Source organism: Phyllobates terribilis, unplaced genomic scaffold (genome assembly GCF_046119375.1).
Source record: "Phyllobates terribilis strain yellow unplaced genomic scaffold, ASM4611937v1 Scaffold_1__5_contigs__length_1240528914, whole genome shotgun sequence".
Taxonomy (NCBI): Eukaryota; Metazoa; Chordata; class Amphibia; order Anura; family Dendrobatidae; genus Phyllobates; species Phyllobates terribilis.
The window spans coordinates 1030210472-1030232684 of record NW_027362761.1 but is presented as its reverse complement, the minus strand read 5'-3'; the positions used below and the strand labels follow the sequence as shown (position 1 = coordinate 1030232684).

The 22213-nt window shown below is 43.7% G+C and overlaps 1 protein-coding gene across 19 annotated transcripts in view; it reads left to right on the top strand.

Moving 5' to 3' along the window:
- The window catches only part of LOC141157366 (rap guanine nucleotide exchange factor 2), a 238778-nt gene that overhangs the window by 181486 nt on the left and 35079 nt on the right, over positions 1–22213 (top strand). For 18 of the 19 annotated variants that reach the window (XM_073644521.1, XM_073644550.1, XM_073644540.1 and 15 more), the window contains one exon: positions 17850–17981. The exons of the other annotated variant lie outside the window; for it this stretch is intronic. In XM_073644521.1, coding sequence (XP_073500622.1) covers positions 17850–17981 — 132 coding nt within the window. The remainder of the gene's footprint in view (positions 1–17849; positions 17982–22213) is intronic. 19 annotated transcript variants of the gene reach the window in all.

Below are 22213 nucleotides of genomic sequence, written 5' to 3'. Positions count from 1 at the left end.
ATGGAAATCAAATTTATTAACCAATGGAGGCCTGGATTTGGAGTCACCCCCAAAATTAAAGTGGAAAAACACACTACAGGCTGATCCAACTTTGATGTAATGTCCTTAAAACAAGTCAAAATGAGGCTCAGTATTGTGTGTGGCCTCCCCGTGCCTGTATGACCTCCCTACAATGCCTGGGCATGCTCCTGATGAGGTTGCGGATGGTCTCCTGTGGGATCTCCTCCCAGACCTGGACTAAAGCATCCGCCAACTCCTGGACAGTCTGTGGTGCAACATTATGTTAGTGGATGGAGTGAGACATGATGTCCCAGATGTGCTCAATCAGATTCAGGTCTGGTGAACGGGCTGGCCAGTCCATAGCTTCAATGCCTTCATCTTGTAGGAACTGATAACACACTCCAGCCACATGAGGTCTGGCATTGTCCTGCATTAGGAGGAACCCAGGGTCAACTGCACCAGCATATGGTCTCACAAGGGGTCTGAGGATCTCATCTCGGTACCTAATGGCAGTCAGGCTACCTCTGGCGAGCACATGGAGGGCTGTGCGGTCCTCCAAAGAAATGCCACCCCACACCACAAAGGCGGAGGTAGCGGTCCTGCTGCTGGGTTGTTGTGGCCCCCTCCACATCTCCTGGTAGCGCCTCCAGCCTCTGGACACTACGCTGACAGTCACAGCAAACCTTCTTGCCACAGCTCGCATTGATGTGCCATCCTGGATGAGCTGCACTACCTGAGCAACTTCTGTGGGTTGTAGAGTCCGTCTCATGCTACCACGAGTGTGAAAGCACAACCAACATTCAAAAGTGACCAAAACATCAGCCAGAAAGCATTGGTACTGAGATGTGGTCTGTGGTCCCCACCTGCAGAACCACTCCTTTATTGAGGGTGTCTTGATAATTGCCAATAATTTCCATCTATTGTCTATTCCATTTGCACAACAGCATGTGAAATTGATTGCCCATCAGTGTTGCTTCCTAAGTGGACAGTTTGATTCACTTGGAGTTATTTTCTGTTGTTTAAGTGTTCCCTTTATTTTTTGAGCAGTGTGTGTGTGTGTGTGTATGTGTATGTATATGTAAGCTTGCGAGCAGGGCCCTCACTCCTTTTGATATGAGTTATGCTTATTCTGTAACATCTGTATTGTCTGTATAATTCCCCCCTAAAATTGTAAAGTGCTGTGGAATATGTTGGCGCTACAAAAATGAAAAATTATTATTATATACAGTACAGACCAAAAGTTTGGAAACACCTTCTCATTTAAAGAGTTTTCTGTATTTTCATGACTATGAAAATTGTACATTCACACTGAAGGCATCAAAACTATGAATTAACACATGTGGAATTATATAGTTAACAAAAAAGTGTGAAACTACTGAAAATATGTCTTATATTCTAGGTTCTTCAAAGTAGCCACCTTTTGCTTTGATGACTGCTTTGCACACTCTTGGCATTCTCTTGATGAGCTTCAAGAGGTAGTCACCGGAAATGGTCTTCCAACAATCTTGAAGGCGTTCCCAGAGATGCTTAGCACTAGTTGGCCCTTTTGCCTTCACTCTGCGGTCCAGCTCACCCCAAACCATCTCGATTGGGTTCTGGTCTGGTGACTGTGGAGGCCAGGTCATCTGGCGTAGCACCCCATCACTCTCCTTCTTGGTCAAATATCCCTTACACAGCCTGGAGGTGTGTTTGGGGTCATTGTCCTGTTGAAAAATAAATGATAGTCCAACTAAAAGCAAACTGGATGGAATAGCATGCCGCTGCAAGATGCTGTGGTAGCCATGCTGGTTCAGTATGCCTTCAATTTTGAATAAATCCCCAACAGTGTCACCAGCAAAGCACCCCCACACCATCACACCTCCTCCTCCATGCTTCACGGTGGGAACCAGGCATGTAGAGTCCATCCGTTCACCTTTTCTGCGTCGCACAAAGACACGGTGGTTGGGACCAAAGATCTCAAATTTGGACTCATCAGACCAAAGCACAGATTTCCACTGGTCTAATGTCCATTCCTTGTGTTCTTTAGCCCAAACAAGTCTCTTCTGCTTGTTGCCTGTCCTTAGCAGTGGTTTCCTAGCAGCTATTTTACCATGAAGGCCTGCTGTACAAAGTCTCCTCTTAACAGTTGTTGTAGAGATGTGTCTGCTGCTAGAACTCTGTGTGGCATTGACCTGGTCTCTAATCTGAGCTGCTGTTAACCTGCGATTTCTGAGGCTGGTGACTCGGATAAACTTATCCTCAGAAGCAGAGGTGACTCTTGGTCTTCCTTTCCTGGGGCGGTCCTCATGTGAGACAGTTTCTTTGTAGCGCTTGATGGTTTTTGCAACTGCACTTGGGGACACATTCAAAGTTTGCCCAATTTTTCAGACTGACTGACCTTCATTTCTTAAAGTAATGATGGCCACTCGTTTTTCTTTACTTAGCTGCTTTTTTCTTGCCATAATACAAATTCTAATAGTCTATTCAGTAGGACTATCAGCTGTGTATCCACCAGACTTCTGCACAACACAACTGATGGTCCCAACCCCATTTATAAGGCAAGAAATCCCACTTATTAAACCTGACAGGGCACACCTGTGAAGGGAAAACCATTTCCGGTGACTACCTCTTGAAGCTCATCAAGAGAATGCCAAGAGTGTGCAAAGCAGTCATCAAAGCAAAAGGTGGCTACTCTGAAGAACCTAGAATATAAGACATATTTTCCGTTGTTTCACACTTTTTTGTTAAGTATATAATTCCACATGTGTTAATTCATAGTTTTGATGCCTTCAGTGTGAATGTACAATTTTCATAGTCATGAAAATACAGAAAAATCTTTAAATGAGGTGTGTCCAAACTTTTGGTCTGTACTGTACAGGTGCTTCGCTTGCTTTGGGTGATCCATAAGGGTTCTTCCTGTTAAATGGCAAGAATATTGCTGCCAACTACATGAAAAGGACCCTGTCAGAGAGGAGTCAGGCTCCCAAACCACCAACCTGTTATCTAGGATGGTACCAGGCTAACATCATGCTATATTCTGACCTGTAAGTAGTCAATATGCTTCTCTGAGAAGTCATACTGGCTGCTGAGTCTCCTGGGTTGACTGGTGTTCTGCAAAGCAGACACCTCATCAGCTGCCAGTTGCACCCAGTGAATGCAATGTCCAGGTGGAGATGAGGTCCGTACACCCCGCTGCCTATGCTTCTGATACTGGGACTTCTGGGAATGTACCTAACCGGTAAGATGTCAAGTAAGGAGGAGAACCGGCCAGCAGGACTCTTCAATGGCGTAGCTCCACCATGTCCTTCCAGGTCATCAGAATATATGCCAAACACTTTTCAAAGTTAATTTTCCACGTTCTGCTGCATCGGTCTGAATAGACATGGATACCATTAGATCAGGTTGGGGGCAGTTTGACCCTTTGATAGGTTCCCTTAAATTCAGGAAAGCTTGGCAGAAATCTCTGTAGGACCCTGATTTCCAGTGTGCAGTAAGTGGGGCTGAAGCCTCACACATTGCCTTATATTCTCACCATACTTTCTGTATTATTCCAGGAGGCTGTGTACTGCCTAATAGCTCTATAATGCTCTCCAGTTATAAATAACGGCTTGTGATATTTACGTCCAGCCTCCTGGGCATCGGGCTGAGGGACACCAAAATGTGCCGCTTCTATTATTTATAGATGTTGTGCCAACCCTTGAGTTATGATGCAGCAGACCTCCCATAAATTCCTATTTGTATGTGCATGACTACATGGAAAGGATACACATGAGGTAGCTAATATACGGCTGTGTCAATATACAGATGTAACCTAATGTGTGAATGATTTCTTATTGACTTTTTCTCGGTTTATTTAGCACTAGCGAGTCCCGAGCAAATTGCTTGTCTCTATTGAGAAGGATTCTTGGGGGACTTAGTGAAAAGTCTAAATTCTGTTTGCATCACATAGTGTTCAATGAACACCGGCGGCAGAATCCCAGCGGGCTGGTGGTAAACGCGTATCCTCGGGTAATATAGTCAGAGGTTTAGTTTCACCAGGTTAGGCATGACTTCGGCATTTGCTTATGTTCTCACGAGGCATATAAGGTTTAAAGGAGTTATCCACTTTTTTTATGTAAATGCATGCATTTGGGGCTAAACATGAATTTTGCAATTCAGTCTCATTAAAAAAAATTGCAGAGTTTGACTTTTCCAAGCTCTTTTTGCTCAACTCTGATGTGGTCTGTGGTAATAAATCGGCTAAGAGAAGCATTAAAGAAAAAACAGATAGTTACAAACTCACCCATTGGGCCATCAGAAGGAGTTCACTTATGGATTCTCCGTTAACTCATTCTGCAGATGGTCATAGACAGAGTGTCATAGAGGCTATAGAAGGTAAACGGTGCAAAATTTTTAATAAAACCTAATGACTAAATCGATTTTTTTTTTTGTAAACCGTTCATTCAAGTAAGAAAAATAATGTCCCCAAAGGTGGACAATTTTTTTAATATGCATTTTCTAGTAATGTATAACAGACTCTGTTTAGCAAAGAGACAATGTGATGTCATCTGAATGCTGAATAATAAAGAAGTTGTACAAGTAGTTGTATGTGTTGTCAGGAATCCCTTACATACAGACTCATAGTTTTGTATCTAGAAATCTCCGGGCAACAGTGTGTCTTCTGTAGGCTCTCGCCTTCACTATCGGCACACAGCTTCACAAAGCAGTCTCTGATTGTAGCTCAAGGCTTCATTGTAAATGTGTCGGGCAAGATGAATAGAGCACTGGTACTACCAACACTGGCACAAGCACCTGGTCCTCCACCATAATATAGCCAGTATATTTGGCTGTTGTAATCTGACTTCTCATTGATTACCTATTCTAATAGTTAAAGATGTCTCAGTATGCTGTGTATATAATATTTTATAAATCAGGCCAATTCTAATTTAATAATTACATTGTAGATGTAATTCAATAAAGTGCAAAATACTACCCGATCTAGTGCACACACAATATCTAGAAGATAAGCAGTTTTCACATTAAAGGGGTTGTTTGAGCTAGTTAAATGATTAAATCTACAAAATAATCTGCTTTGCAATGTTCCCCCTTTTAAAATTTCTTCTCAAAGACTAGGGGGGTGTTCAGTTTCCGAGTTTCATTTGTTCTCTAGGTTTTTGGCCACTCTGTTGTCTTAATGGCCGGTTACCTAGGCCTTAGAGCCTGCTTGTGTCGCTCTGAAGCTGTCTGGATCCGACCAGCCTCGGTCTCCCTGTGCTTCTTCTATGTCATAAAGGGGAGAGGGCTCAATCCGAACCAGTGGTGCCACCATTCTGCCGGCCCAACATGTCAATCCTCAGGAGAAAAGTAGGAAGCTGAGGACCATGAGTGTTCTACTTCTGCAGATAGGACAATCCTTTCAAGGGGTTGTTCCCACAAAAAAACATCCATCACCTGTCCATAGGATAAGTAATAAATACGTGATAGTTGAACGTCCCCTCTCCCCCTCTAGGATCAATAGTGTTTTTTTTGTGAAATAACCCATTAAAGGAGATTACCTCCTATCTCCATGTGATTTGCATACTTTGTCATACAACTTGCTTTTCTCAGCCTGGAAAATCCTTTAAAGTTTCAATATCTTATTAGGCCGCCATATTTCTCACATTGTAACTTGAGCTGTCAGAAGTGTTGTTTCCAACCTCTTGCGTCCAGCTGTCAGGACATGCTGGGAATAGTAGTATTACAACAGTTGGAGAGCCACACGTTGGAGACCTCTGCTTCAGAGCAAGATTTGTTAGAAAAGATTCATCATCGGGTCTCATCTGTATTTCGGCTTTATGGATGAACCGTGTATCGGAACCAATGACCAAATCGGGGCACATCCGATTATTGTCATTGAATGTATGGATCCTGCATATAAAGGACACAGACAAGGAGTTTCTTAAAAAAGAAAAAAAAACTAATTGGGTTCAAATTCATCGATTAATAATGTAATGTTAGTCAAGGCGTTCTCTCTGAGTGCTATTATGGCGTGTAGCCCCCCTTTCTGTAAGAACTGCTCTGCCAGACCCTGTGTTCATGTTACATGGATGGTCATCAATGTGGCGTCCCTTTGGGAAAGCTGGCGTCTTGATAAGCTGAATTCTGTCTTTATGAGGCATAACTTTTACTTGTGCATGTGTTTTTCATATGATCATGCATCATTTTATTCAGGCTTTAGACTAATTGCTTTAGAAAGTGTGAGCGACCTCCTGTGTCCGGCTATCTGATGGAAAGCAGCCAATTAGTATTCTGTCTTATTTTTTATCCTCCATTGTAAAAATAAGACCGAAGTGCTTGTGATCTGACAATGGCTCTTTACCTAAGCAGTTTTATCAGATGGTGCTGACACAAAGCGCAGAATATACATTACATTACATTCTGGGGTAAACACGCACCAGACACACATGATGTGCACATAGTAGCTCAGTGCTCGTCACACTGTAAGCTATGGATAATTAGTGTACAATCCCTTACTGGTTCCCATGAGCACAAGTTGTGGTGTTTTTTTTTCCTTTTAACTAAAGGTCATCATGCAGTTGCTAATAATAAGCTATTCCTCTAATTGGTATGTGACATTGGTGACAGATTATACTCCTCTTACATGTTCCTCAGCCGCTAGCTATGGTCAAAATGAATAATTCAAAGCACTATTGTGTGGTACTAAAAGCCAACCCAGTATTGGTGATATACGGTAGATTTTCATTGTTTATTTGAATTTCCCTCCCAATACAGAAAATTGGCTTTACAAAAGTATTCCCACTCCTGGAATCATGTGTAGCACTCCATTCACTTCTATGGAGTTCCTAAACTCTCCGTGCCCTCCTGCTTGGCTATATTCAGAATGCCTATTGCAGTGAATGGAGAGGGCTGCACATGAGCAGTTACTTCTTCGTTTCCATCTCTCATGGCATTCAGGGTCCTGTTCTCCAGATAAATGCAGGCCGCACCGCTGCAGTCAGACATTTGTGACTTATCCAAGGTCCAAGCTCTGAATACCCAATCAAAGGGTTTTATGACACTGGCAAAAAAAAGGCCGCCTCTGTTCCCAAAATCACTACCATTTGATTGGGAATAAGCTGCAATACGAAATACTAGAGCGGTGCTGTTTTATGAATTGAATTTAATAACCCCATTATGGTTATGATGTCACCAACCACACGTATACGTGTGATGTAACCATCTACTAGGTCGGGCTGTAACTCTCCATCATGTCAGAAGCACCATAGTAATTGTTGGCATAGGTGGTGAATAAAGTGATCGGGAGTACAAGTGCAAGGCCTCTATCACTGGGGTAAGACCAGTCGCTGATTGCTATTTATTCTGATGGTGACCACCTAGTTGAATTTCATCGAGAAATAAACCTTGCAGGAATTGAGTCTAAGTACTTGTGTATGCATAATTTCTGGAAAATTAATGGTCACGGTTGAAGCTTTGCTGCCTATGAACAATGGCTTCATTGAAATGGCAAGAGGATTGTATGAAAAGGAAAAATAATTCAGTGAGATAATCCCTCGCAAATAATGTAGCTGCACTTGATCTATGAAGACTTTACTGCCTTGTACTAATACTGTACTTGCCACACACAACTAACCCTGTACATAACACATGGGGCCAGTGCTGCGCGCGACGATGCGCGGGGCCAGTGCTGTGCGCAACAGCACACCACTGATATTAGCATTGTTATTCATTTTCATAGTTTTGATTTTTAATATCAAGACAGAGACGCTTATTTTAACACTCTGTCCTGTAAATGCTGAGCTCATATAACGCAGTCCAGTGACGTTTATTGCATTTTTTTTTTTATTGGAAACAGCTTGTCAATAGGGTTTCGTCTGCATACCTATCTTTCCTGTTTTCGATATTTTAGGCACAAAGAATATGCGGAAATGTGATACCAAAAATAATCCAGATACTGATTGTAAGTCTCCTGCTGGAGAGACTGAAATATGACTCTGAAGGTCAAAGGTTCCCTATTTACATGGGGAAACTAAAATGCTCTGTCTATTGTATTTCCTTGCATTTTTACAGATGTGCAGCAGACATCTAGACTGCGGCCAATCACTGTACCCAGACGAGTCTTCATGATGAACATCTGTCTGGTAACGATGAAATAACGGCACTTTGTACATTAGCGCAGACGATCAGTATTGTACATTAATGTCACCTGTGCTCAGCTACCTATAAGGATATGCTCACATTGTGTTCTTCATTGTAGATATCATAGTCCTCTGTAATAATTTTATTCTGTAGCGCCAACATATTCCACAGCACTTTACAATTCAGTGGAACATGTATAGACAATTCACGACATTTCAGAATAACACAGTACAGAATTCAACAAGAGGAGTGAGGGCCCTGTTCGCAAGCTTAAATATGTGAATAAATAGTGGTGACACAAAAGGAAAAACATGCTTGTAGTATTCCGATATCTTTATAGTAACGGTATGCATGTAAAGGTGCAAGCACCACTTACCAGCCAGTATCTGTAAAAACGCAGATACAAAGTGCTGCTGAGATGGGTGTGGAAACATGATAGAAGGGACAAGATTTTGTGGAAAATGTAGGCAGGGAAGGACTGAGAAGATTTAGATTAATGAGGTGGTATCGTAGGCCTGTTGAAGTTGTTTTTAGGGCATGCTTAAAGCTGTGGACACTGGGAATGAACAGGATTGACCTGGGTGGTGCATTCCAGAAAACTGGTGCAGCATGACAGAAGTCTTGAAATGAGTGGGAGGTTTGGACTACGGAGAATGGGCCCAGTTTTAGATCATGTGACTAGAGTGCCATCGGATGTTTCTCTGATGACATGCTCGTATAGTCACATGACCTTTGCAGCCAATCACACGCTTACACTGCCTCAGTCCTGGTAACTTAAAAACAGCATACATCACTTCGGAGCCAGTGCTGAACACTGGAGCCACCTGCGCTGGATCCACAGGGTGCTGATGGGTGAGTAGAACTTCTTTTTTTTCTTTTCTTTTTTTTTTTAGCTTAAAACTATTTATGTCTTAAAAAGTTTGAGTGCTGGACTACCTTATCCCTTTAAGTTCACTGATCTGTGAAAGACTTAACTGTAAGTCCTTTGGCCGGGTCCACATATTCCAGTTGCTTATCTTTTGTACTTTGTGAGCCCGTCCATCATACACAGCTGGTCATGACTAGACTGAATAGTGAACTGGCTGCATACAACATGTTTCTGTCCAATGTAGGGAGACGTCCAGCATCACAACTGATGCTTCTGACCGCCAAACATCCTCCTTAGGAAGGCATGGGAGCCGTTCTAGCCTCCTACAGAGTTTCTCCAGCAGATCATCTGAGACCAGCTTTTCTAGGAGAGCAGTTCTTGCATCATTAGGCTAGGCTTTTATGCTGCAGTTGTAACTTCTGGTCGACACCACCACCTACTCCTGCGGTGGCTGCACGATTCTGTAGGTAAGAGTTATTACCCTTAAGGTTGTGCTCCAAAGATTCACCTCCAGCTGAGAAACAAAGGTATCATGGATTAGGACACCCAGGGGTTGAGCCGTCATCTGATCCAGCCAGACATGTACAGGGTTATTTATCTAGGAGGGGATCCTGTTGCGCTCAACTTACTGAACCTATAATTATCCCTCCATATAACAGGCCTGGTATAGACCTGCACATATATACTGGGGGCATCCTTCTCAATGAAAACATTCATTGACTGTAGCCAGCACTTCATGGTGGCGTCTGATGGCTCCCAGCTAAGAGCGCTGTGGTCTGTACAGGATGAAGTGATTTGATTCTCTCTCTGTAGTCATGGAAAAGTTTATTTTAGTCCAGGTTTCCAGCTCCATGCTCCACACTTGCCTGCAGTGGAAGATACGCCTCCCACTCATCATACATTGCTCCAGTTATGGGAGGTGTGAGGCGGTAATGTATACAGACCCTGCTACTCCACATAGTGCAGACTTTACTTTGGCATCTGCCCATTTGTGTTATGTTCCAGCCTGCACCAAGAAATTACCATTTTTATTAATGATCTACAACTATACTTGTTTGCTCCCTTTTATTTTCACTTTCCCCAGAATTGGCTCGTTTCAAAATGAGATTGAAGCACTGTGCGGCCGCTGCCAGCATGAGCACTCCTTGATAATACAAGCCGGCTTTGTAGCTGAAAGCTGCGCCTGCGCTGGCATGGGCATTACATGTGTCATGGATCCTCCTGGTTTGTGGTCAGATAATGAAGATTTATCCTTACCATATTATTGCCAGATCTTCACTTTATTCTGGGATTACCCATATACTGGATGTATACGATGTGTCACTTCTCATATTAATGCAGCACGTAATTCAGGATCGTCGCCTTAGAAATGAAGCACCGCTCCTCTCTCGTATACAGGATCTAAACCATCCCAGTGTATTTAATGTGGCCAGAGGGGTCCTGGGCTCGAATCTAGACCCCTGTATTCATGAAGTGTTTCACGTGCTCCTAATCTTGAGAGTGAAGTTGTGTTATCCTCCCAGTTTATGCAAAAATAAATTTCTGTTTTTATAGATTTTTTTCATTTGGGTTATATATTTTCTTTTTTTCCCTCCTAGAGATAGATTGGCGCAGTTTCAGTGAAAACTAACAGGACAGTGATGATATACCTGTGCTTTACTATAGACCTGTCATTCTGTCAGTAATCCTCTGCTTTTAGTGATGGCGAGCTGAAAACAACCAATTTTACTGTAAGCTGTAAAGTGAGCTGCTCCAGCAGGTGCTTTAGATGTCAGCACCAGTGAAAACAGCAATTTCATGGAAATAGAGGACATTATCTGCAGTGTGTGTCGGATATGGAGAAAGCTGGTTGTGAGGCACATGGGTGATGTGAGGTACTAAATATTGTGATCGGTATCGTAGAATAATCACATGACCATTGCCGCCGGGGAAATCTGGAATCTGACAACCATTTTAGTTACCAAAGTGCGACGTGGTCTACAACCTGTGCTTGTAAGGCGGAAACAAGCCAGCAAACATATTAGTTCGTACTAAAGGGAACATTGTACCTAAAATAGAAAGCCAACGTGTTCTAGTGTGTATCTTGTCTAATCAGAGGCACATGGGCCCTGGAGAACACTAGCCCTGGTCACCCGGTTCTTATTTGGGCAGATTTTTGAAACCCACCATGCAAAATGTCCTAATGACCGATGCAATTCCTACAAAGAGCTTGGTACATGTCTGTAGACAATTCACATGATTAAAGGGACGCTCCAGGAAAAACCTATGCAGCCTATTCTGGACAGGACTTGAAGGTGCGCAACGTGACTCAGACTCCGGTAGAGCGGCAAGTGGCAGCTATGACTGTCATTTACGGTAATACTTTATTTTTTTTTGTGAACCAATCCTTTCTCCAAGTTTGTAAAATGGTTTGATTAAAAATCATATTTTTTTTTATATGTAGAGAAATATTTGAAGAAATTTTGCCATGTTGTTGACCTGTCACTCTGAATTATGCCCCTAAATAGGATCAATGGAAATGAGTTTGTTGCGTGTAATTACATGTATTGACTTCTGCTGGTAAATCACTGAACCTTGCAACCGATGCTCTTTAATGGTTGTTCTCCATAGACAGGGAATGAGTAGGCATTACAGCAGATGATGAATGGGCACAATCCCTCCGATTGCTGGCTGCTGTCTTATAGTGCATTAAGCACATAGTTAATTTGGATGAGGAGTTGGTTGTTGTATTGACATTTTTACCTGAAGGTTTTTTCTTACCATGTACAACAGTACATGGGTATAAATGCATGGTAGGAATCTGTACTCCTACTTGGAACTACAAAATATGTGAACCTTGCTAAAACTTTTGCCCTCTGCTGCTTTGATATTTTCAATGTGGAGGTTGTATGGAGCCGTAGCGAGGCCTTTTAAATTCCGCTTACGTTTTTTTTTTTAAATGCCTGTAGGGGAAAAAAAAGATTCCATGTCACGTCTTTGATGCTTCAACCAATGCAATGAACTCCAAACTAGGCACCATTTAGAAGGCTGCAAAAAAAAAAAAGCTTAAAAATTCATTTTTTTGTTAACCGGATCAGTAAATGGGAAAACTGCTTTAAATCTGCAAAACTTGGTGGAACATTCTCTGAAGCAGTCTCTACTTAAAAACTTGCCATTTTTGACCACGTCAGAAAAACTTAGTGTGAACATAACCTTTAGTGCTAATGTTTTATTTACTAGGTAGCAATGGTGGTGTCTCCGAGATCTGGGTACCACACCATTTACTTTAGGGGCACCTGTCACCATAAAAAATACTATTAACCTGCAGGTATGGAGTTAATGTGCAGTTTAATAGCGTTACTACCCAGCTCCTGCACGTAGCTGAACGCTGCGGGGAGAAAATGAACTTTATTATCCCCGGCAGCATCTCTGTTTCAGTCACGGGGGTGGCACTGGCACGGGTTTAGCCCCTGCTTTGAGTATACATAGCAACGGCTGTAACCATGCCCCTGGCCCTGACTGACAGCCGCCCCAATACAGAGCCAGTGTCAGTCAGGGCCGGGGTCGCGGTTACAGCCGCTGCTTTGTGTGTATACACAGAGCAGTGACTAAACCTGCGCCGGTTTCCCATGACTGAAACAAAGACCCTGCCGGGGGGGAGTAAAGTTCATTTTCTCCCCTCAGCGTTGGACTAAGTGCAGACGTCGGGCAGGTTAGTAATGCTATTAACCTGCAGATTAACCCCATATCTGCAGGTTAACAGCATTTTTTCTGGTGACCGGTTCCTTTTAAAGGGATTCTGTCATCAGAGAATGACTGTTCAAACCAAGTTCAGGCGCTCGGTGCTTCATGGCGTGGCCAATCATTTATATACGCCTTCCCTCCTGTTTGTTTTCCCTCTATGGGCCCCGTCACACTAAGCGATGCAGCAGCGATCCCGACAACGATACGACCTGTCAGGGATCGTTGCTGCATCGCTAATACATCGCTGGTGAGCAGTCAAACAGGCAGGATCACCAGCGATCAGGGGAGCAGCGATATCGTGGAAAGAATCGTTCCACGATGTCCTGCTCCCGTTACCAGCCTGCTGCAAGCAGGAGCAGGCTGGTAACTATGGTAAACATCGGGTTACTAAGTGCGCGTGTGCCCCTAGTAACCCGCTGTTTACCATGGATACCACTCTGCTACGGTGCGCGGGAGCCTCCGCGCACCGTAGCAGAGTGGTATCCATGGTAAACAGCGGGTTACTAAGTGCGCGCGTGCCCCTAGTAACCCGATGTTTACCATAGTTACCAGCCAGATCGTTGGTCCCGCTGGTCACACACAGCGATGTGTGCTGGCCAGCGGGAGGCCAACGACCAAAAAATGGTCCAGGACACTTTGCAACGATCAGCGACCTCACAGCAGGGGCCTGATCGTTGCAAAGTGTCACACACAGCGACATCGCTGGTGAGGTCGCTGGTGAGTCACCAAAACCGTGACTCAGCAGCGATATCGCTAGCGATATCGCTATGTGAGACGGGGGCTTATCTCCACCGCCCTCTTCTTTGAGTGACATAGAGCCAGAGAAAGGCAGAGATAGAGGGGAAACAAGCAGGTGGAAAGGTGTTTATAAATGATTGGCCCCGCCGTGACGCACCGATCGCCTGTACTTGGTTTGAATAGTCATTCTGTGCTGACAAAGTCCCTTTAAAAGTTGTCTCCCTCACCACATTTATCTGCTCTTCACAGGGTAAATGTATGATCACTGGGGGTGTGACCGCTGGGAGACCCAAAGTTCTCTGTGTGAATGGGGCAGTACTGAGCATATGCAGCCATGGCTCCATTTACGGTCCATTGATTGAATGCGCTCGTGCTCACTACCGCTCCATTCACACACTGGACCTTTGGCTCCTTGTTTCTTGCACTTTGACTGGCAGAGCTAAAAGAAGGGTTATTTCTATAAACCCTCGGCTTTGTCTCTTGTAGTAGATTCTGTTCTATAAATGAAAACAGAAAGTAAGGATTCCTGTAATGCTTTATCTAATAGTGTACTCCATGAAGAGTGCCAAGATGGAGCCCTGCCAATGTGATGAAATCATATTCCTGGAGATAAATGGCCAAGCCATTGCCTGTGCAGCGGCAGAGCTGAAATCTTTCAAGGCCTCATTAATTTTACTGTAGAAAAGAAGTAACGTAAATTGTGTAGGAAAGAATGTGGTTGATCTATAATGTGCCCAGAATCTGAAACTTTCTTGCAACCACAGTGATGATATAGAGCAATCGCAACATTTGGGGTGTGCCTGCTCCCCTCTCCTTCAGCTCCTCAAACACACACCCCACCCCCCCACAAAAAAATAGAAAGGCAATCAGCATATGGAACCATTTACATAGTATTAAGATGAATAATGACATACTCATTATAGTAATGGCCTTAATAAAATGTCAAGTATGACCATCTTTGCCATAATCTGAGGTGGTCAATAGCACAGGGGGCTTTTCTCACATATTAATGGGAGCAGCTCCTAGTCAGATATATCACGGCATGCTGGAAGTTTCTCAAAAATATTCTCTGCAAAGTGCAGCTGTCACTTTTCCCATAAATATAGCAAAGAACTTGGCACTGAAAATAAATGCAAATCAATGTTTCGTTTCTTTTGTGCAAGCCACATGTAGATATATTCTGTTTCTGTCACATTAGAACTTCATCAGTTGTACGGATTGAAGGAAGAACGAGGGTATGTGTGTCTGCTCTGCAGGTAGAGCACTCGCCATACTGGTTTGCATTTATTTTGAGGGCCAAGTTCTTTACTATATGGATTGTTGGGGTAGGACCCTACTTGAGCACCTTACCTGCCAGGAGTGCTGAGCACTATTTATGGATCACTTTTTCCCATAAAGACCTCAGTCGTGAGGTTTTGCATATATGCAGCATTGCTACATGTCCTGATAATGGCATCTGTCATTATAATGACCACTTTCAATGGAATTAGTTTTATGTATATTAATAATTGAGACATTTTCCAGTGTGACTGGGATCTCCTCATTTATGTACAGATTGCTAGGTGGTCAAAGGGGCCACTTGCCTAATATAATATAATTCAGATTGTACGTATAATTGAAATCTGTATATATAAATTAATTTCAATTTATAATTCCTTTTTGTCGAATTAGAGGACCTTTCACCAGGATAAAAGTGACAAGCTCTTGCTTTTATTTTGTTCGCATTGATTTGAGTATTGTGGTTTTGTTTTTTTCCCCTAATAAGCCATATGGCTTCAGAGAGGGAGGCCTTTTTATTTTGTGCTAATTTTTATGGTCTTTACAAGGAGGCGTGGCTCAGAATCTGGAGGCGTGTCTTTAGACTGCTCTGCATAATTTCCCTGTTAGCCCCACCCCCCGGTAAAGGCTATAAAAATAGCAGTAAGTCAAAAGGCCCATATCTCCAGAACCGTATGAAAGACCCCAAACTGAATACTCAGGGTAGTAAAGCGAATAAAGCAAGAGTAAAATATGACCACTTTTGACCTAATGACCAGTCTTCTTTAAAGAGCCTTTTATCCTGCAATTAATAAATAAAGCGGTTTCATATTTGCTTTTCACTGAAAATTTGCTGCCATTAGAAATCCCTATGGGGTTGTCACCAGGCCACTCAGGCTAATGGTGGTATACACAGTAAAGCTGGTTACACAGCGATTCTCCTCGTTCTGCTGAATCTCTGCATAATTTTGCAGATTCATAATGCTGATGTCTGGAATAGTAAGGTGGCCATCACTAGGTACCGCTCGATAACTGGAAATTCTATCAATTTTCATGGAAGCCAATATTTAGTAGCTTAAGGTTTACCCCAATAAACTACATAAAAGGAATTCTGCCCTTAGTGACTTCAATAAGCTCACACACGACACACATTCTGCTCTTGCATCAAAAACCCGTCTCGTAAAGCAGGATATGTGCTTCATTTCAGCTTCTGATGTAACACCATAGGCCTGGTTCACAATCTGTATGTGGACAGCAATGCCCGGACTGACCCTTGGGTTGCCCGGACTGACCCTTGGGTTGCCCGGACTGACCGTTGGGTTGCCCGGACTGACCGTTGGGTTGCCCGGACTGACCGTTGGGTTGCCCGGACTGACCGTTGGGTTGCCCGGACTGACCGTTGGGTTGCCCGGACTGACCCTTGGGTTGCCTGGACTGACCCTTGGGTTGCCTGGACTGACCCTTGGGTTGCCTGGACTGACCCTTGGGTTGCCTGGACTGACCCTTGGGTTGCCCGGACTGACCCTTGGGTTTCCTGATCTGAACTTACAGCCTCCTAGACATATAAGAGGCTGTATGTTCGGATTGGGAACCCCTTCTCCAGACCGAGTTTTTCAGTCTGTATACGGACCATGAAATGCGCTCAAGTGAACGTTACCATTTTCCCGCACATGTTTAAACACGGACGTGTGAACGAGGCCTTATAACAATGTAGAGCACCACCGTCACCACCTCATCCTAACCTCTAGCTTCTGTTGGTTGGGCTGTACGCACACTTGAGTGCAGGACCAGTTTTTTCATTTTTGTGTATATTTGCATAGATATTCACAAAAACGCTTTGCCTTGTGTCCTGCGTTATAACCTGTATACAGAGTATGTATGGAGAACCAAGGCTTTTATGGGACACCTGTGTTTAGCACAGAAGTCTTTTCTTCATTGCCTTACCTCCCCAGATGCAGCACCCAGGGAAGGGAAGAGCGGACACTTTTTATTATCAGTCATTTGTTCCAAACCAGTAAAGGCTTCTATGCTTGTATGGGCGCTGTACATCGGAGGGTGTTTGGTGCCATAATTCAGTCATGCATGTGACTGGGCGCAAATATCCTGGTCATATAGAAGTTATTTTTGTGGTTACAGAGCTACAGCTTGCAGTGCCCCTGCTGGCACATGTGAGCATGGCATTATATTAACATTTTGAGTAAAGTCTTGGTTTCTTTTTAAGCCTAACATGAGATCCTACAAGTAAAGGTTCACCTGCGTTCTCTGTAACCAGTGACATACGACACTGCATTTATCCTATACTCCTATACTGCGACAGTATAAAGTGCACAGGCTGAACACAGAGCCATACAGCGCACTGACAGGGCCGGTCTCTGGCTGCCTTCCCATACTGGACATGGATTGTCACACTCTTTGGTGACATTGTGGCCCTTGTAGAATTGCTGCTGGTTGTGGCTTGGCTTTTGCTGGCCTTTGTCAGTGCAGCTGCTGCATTCAATGCTAACAAGTGGAGCAGGTGGGGAGGGCTACCGGTGATGGTGGAAGCGGTGAATCAGTGTCTGAATACGGCCTGATTACAGGCTTGTGACACTTGGCAATGAGCTCGTCCTCGCAACATCTTCATTATAATAACATCTTACTTAGGCCCGTGTATATAGCGGCACACTGATAATTGCCAGTGATTGCATTCTGCATAATTTCACAGCCTTCCTCCTTATCATCGAGATGATGAGATCGCCTATACCTTCTTAAGAAAAGGGGTATGTTTTATTCTCCCGTGAAAGGAAATGCGCTGCTAATACAGCCTATTTTGTGGGGTGACTCTCCCTCTTCCAGTTTGCCCCTTTGTTTTCCTTTGATCTCCCCAGCACTTTCTTCAATAACCTCTTTATAGTCACACGTGCTACCAAAAAAAACAAAATGAAAATATACCCAGTCAAAATTTAGCAACAAGTTGTTTTTGCTATTGGTGTTGTAGGCGGCACAGCATCAATAACCCCGGTCTGGGAAGTGTCCTCTGCGTGACTAGCACCTGCAGCTATTGTAGGGCTAGAGTCAGGTGTCATCATTGCCTTCTAGTAGATGCCTTGCTGTCATTTAGCCATGTTTCTGATGTGAATGTTACTTTGTGAGATGGAGATATTCACATCCTCGCTCTGTTCTCTCCTAGCTCCCTGCTGATTTCACCAAGCTGCACATTACAGACAGCCTCCATCCACAGGTGACCCAGGTGTCCTCCAGTCACTCAGGATGTAGCATCACTAGCGATTCAGGGAGCAGCAGCTTGTCTGACATCTACCAGGTAAGCCGTCACCTCGGGGACTATTGGATACAAAAAACAAAATGTCTTGAGTGACTTTTATTGTCTTAAAAAGAAAACATTTCAACTATGAGACATATCAGTAAAGATGTGTTTTGAAGTATCGGGAATACAAATATAAAAAAATATATACATATTTCGATCAACTTTTAAAAATTCTATGCTAGTAAGAAGGCGATATGGTGTAGTGAAGAAAGGGTTAAAAGGGTTTGATCTCTATAGGGAATAATGAAGTCATTATTAAGGGGAGTCCCCTATTTAGCTGCTCCTGTAGTGTTCACTGTGGAGGCCTGGTGCATAGAGACACTTCCTTTTGCTGTCTGCCCAAAATGACTGTTCAAACCAAGCACAGGTGGCCGAGCATTCTAGTTCAGTTTCTCACCTACTAGTTTTCCATTCATCTCCATCCTCCTATAGGTCCTCTGAAGTCAGAGTGGTCAATTCTAAAGAGGAGTCTGGTGGATGGGAAGGTGCACTAAGTCCCTGTGCTTGGTTTGAACAGTCATTTTTGTGGCAACAGACTTCCTTTAATTCGCTGATAAACTCCATTATAAGTTAAAGGGATTTTCAACTTTCAACATTGTGGACCCCAAACACTAACCGTCATGAGAAATAACAAATCCAGGTAGTACTCACCCTCCCCGGGTCTAGTGGAGGTTCTCTGCCGATGCTTCCATCTCCATGTATTGGCTGCAGCAGACATGTTCTAACTACAGCAAGCATCGCCGCTCCGGCCAATCACTGAGCTCAGCAGTTTGTGCTGCTTACATCTGCAGTGCGCTCAGTGATTGGCTGCAGCAGTGATGTGAGCTATTGACGTGACATCACTGCAGCAGCCCAAACACAGATACCGTAGCAATGGCAGAGAGCTGGTGCTGGACCCAGGGAGGGTGAGTGCTACCTGAATTTGGTATTCATGACTGCAAGTGTTTGGGGTCCACTTTATTGAAAGTGGAGAAGTTATTTAATTGAATTGACAAGGTGCCGTGAGTTGCAGCAACACTGGCAGCGTGCAGCAGATGTGAACGTAGACTTAGACCAGGCAGCGTGAATCCCCCCAGCTTCACACAGTACTTCTGCTTCTACTCTTCTTTCAGCGTTCTCACTTTTATAATGAAGATTGAGCACAATGGCTGCTCTCTCTGTACTGGAGAATTGCTATTAATGTGCCACATCTCAAAATGAAGTTTATTTTTTTTTACACTGACTTACATCTATTTTAGGCTGACCTTGACAACAATATCCTGTTGTACTCGGGACGGCTGAGGCACTAATGGCTGCTTAGATTCCTGCTTAGATCACATGATTCCCGGGCGCTCAGGAAGCTAGATGATGTGGGGGCTTTCAAGGTGAACTGACAACCACTGTTCGGCTGCGCTCATACAGACAATGTTCCAAAAAAGTACCTTACAAAAAACAAATTGTGACCGTGAAGAGGCATTTTTCTCTAAAAATATTTTAGAAATTAAATGCAGCGATTTGTCTTTGAGACATCAACCAATAACCGCATCAAAATGGTCTTCTTGGGGGTGGTATTCCTATAGAACATGACTAGCATGTAATGTATGATGGAACTGAAAACTGGACATCTGGGTTGGATAAGGGAGGTTGTGTTCTGGGAAAGCTCTGATTGTATAGTATATATAGCATCTCTAAGCGACCCGTATCTGTGTACTTGCCATTGCCAGGCGTCTCATCTATGCTCCCGGCCGACACGCTCGGATGAGGGTGTGATGGGTGACTGGTATTTGTGTAGTGGGGCACGTGCAGCCAGTCCTATTGTTCTCTCTGAATCCTGTTACTTGGAAGCTGATGCAGGCAAATAAATATACAGACTAGCGCCAGAAGGTGGAGAATCGGAGGGGAAGGGCATTTTCTTGTGACCACGAAGAAGTGAAGAGTAGTACTAGTTATTGGATTACTAGTTGCAGCTCCTCTTGTGCTGGCATATGGCGTCACATTGCTCTGTCCTGCACTTAGTCTGTGGGCAGATTGGGAATCTGCTAGTAATTAAATTGCTGCACGCAGACCGAGAGACTGAATCCAAACCTGGCAGATGTAATGTACCAGGACGGGCTGTTAAAAGCTTTCTGCCAGCTTAAAATGAACTAAGGGGCCTGGCACTTGAAGGCGATTCAGCTCTACTGATTCTCCATGGAAAAATCTGCCCTCCACTACTATTCACCAAGATGCAGAAATATAAATAGTTTTTTTGTTTTTTTTTTGCTTGTGCTTACTAGAGAAGCTTACAGTACAAGGACTAGAGGTTATAGGCACGCTTCGTGGTAATGGTACAGCATTCAGCCCATCGGTGCAAGGCACAAATAGTCTAGTGTGATCTGGAGATAGCTGCGTGTTGCCATCCTCATGCATACCATCTTATGAATTCACTGCCATAGAGGATGCTCCGGGCTGCAATAATATGTATTCATCCTTCGCCATCATGCATCCATCTTGGCATGAGATGTAGATGCAGTTATTGAATACAAATGAGGATAGATGGCCTGGGAGGGTAAAGTATCAATGGCAAATAACTAACTAATAAGGGGTGCAAGCGCTCGCTACTAGAGTTTGCCTAGGGTGCTCGGGTATGCACCAAGTATCGCGGGTGCTCAAGTGACATGTTCTAGTCCCCACGGCCGCATGTTTCGTTAGACAGCTACAAAAAATGCGGGGATTGCCCGACAAACATGGGTAATAACGCATGTTTCGTGCCTTTCTAACAGCCACAAAACATGCAGCCACGGGGACTCAAGCATGTCACCCGCGATACTCAGTGCAAACCTGAGCACTTGCGCTCATCACTAGACATAACTAAAATAATAATTGTGTGGTATAGAATTATTAATCCAGTACCCCACAAAATAATTATTATAGTTTATTATAATAAAAGTTACATTTTATTGGCCTGTTAGAGGTTTTTCTAGTGGGATTTGCCCCTTTAGTTATTTGCTGTGCACATGTAGATGTCACAATATAGAATTGCTTCATCCTCAGGTAATGCACAGTGGTTGCTTACTGGTAAGTTTACGCAAGGCTGATAAGACGTGGATTTACAATCCATTTTTTGGCTGCAAAGTGGGTGAAATTTTACCAAAACTTATCAATATGCCACGTAAAAAAAAAAAACCCAAAAACAAATCTGCGTCTGCAAAAAATCTGGAATATTCACATGCAAATTTTTCTGGTTCTATAATAGACTTAAAAAAAGAGAGGTTAAGAAAACGTTAGCTTTTTTTAATGTGATTTTTGTGTCTGGGGCAAGAAAACCTGAAGAATTAACATTTTCCAAATGGCAAGAAAACAGCATGTCATTTTTTCATAGAGATTCTAAGTAAGCTTTTTCAAAGAATATTTTATGTGGATTGTGGGGCAGAATCCAATGTCAATAAAACTGCATGCACCCCAAATTGACCCTCAGTAGTATGTTAAGTCCTCAGCATTAGGGAGGACTTAACATAGGGAGGACTAACAAGGACTAACTTTAGTCCAAAGTTCAGTTCGGGGACCAGAACTTTACTGGAACTTAAACCTGAACTCCATAGAAGTTAATGGAGACCCAAACTTTGGTGCTGTAAAATGGTTGTAGTAAGGGCCAAGGGGCTGCAAAAGTCTCTGTCTGTCTCTATCTTTCTCTGTCTGTCTCTATCTCTCTCTGTCTGTCTCTATCTCTCTCTGTCTGTCTCTATCTCTCTCTGTCTGTCTCTATCTCTCTCTGTCTGTCTCTATCTCTCTCTGCCGGTCTCTATCTCTCTCTGCCGGTCTCTATCTCTCTCTGCCGGTCTCTATCTCTCTCTGCCGGTCTCTATCTCTCTCTCTGTCGGTCTCTATCTCTCTCTCTGCCGGTCTCTATCTCTCTCTCTGCCGGTCTCTATCTCTCTCTCTGCCGGTCTCTATCTCTCTCTCTGCCGGTCTCTATCTCTCTCTCTGCCGGTCTCTATCTCTCTCTCTGCCGGTCTCTATCTCTCTCTCTGCCGGTCTCTATCTCTCTCTCTGTCGGTCTCTATCTCTCTCTCTCTGTCGGTCTCTATCTCTCTCTCTCTGTCGGTCTCTATCTCTCTCTCTGTCGGTCTCTATCTCTCTCTCTGTCGGTCTCTATCTCTCTCTCTGTCGGTCTCTATCTCTCTCTCTGTCGGTCTCTATCTCTCTCTGCCGGTCTCTATCTCTATCCCTCATCTGAACTTGACTGCCAGGAGAAGTCTGTGTTCAGAGCT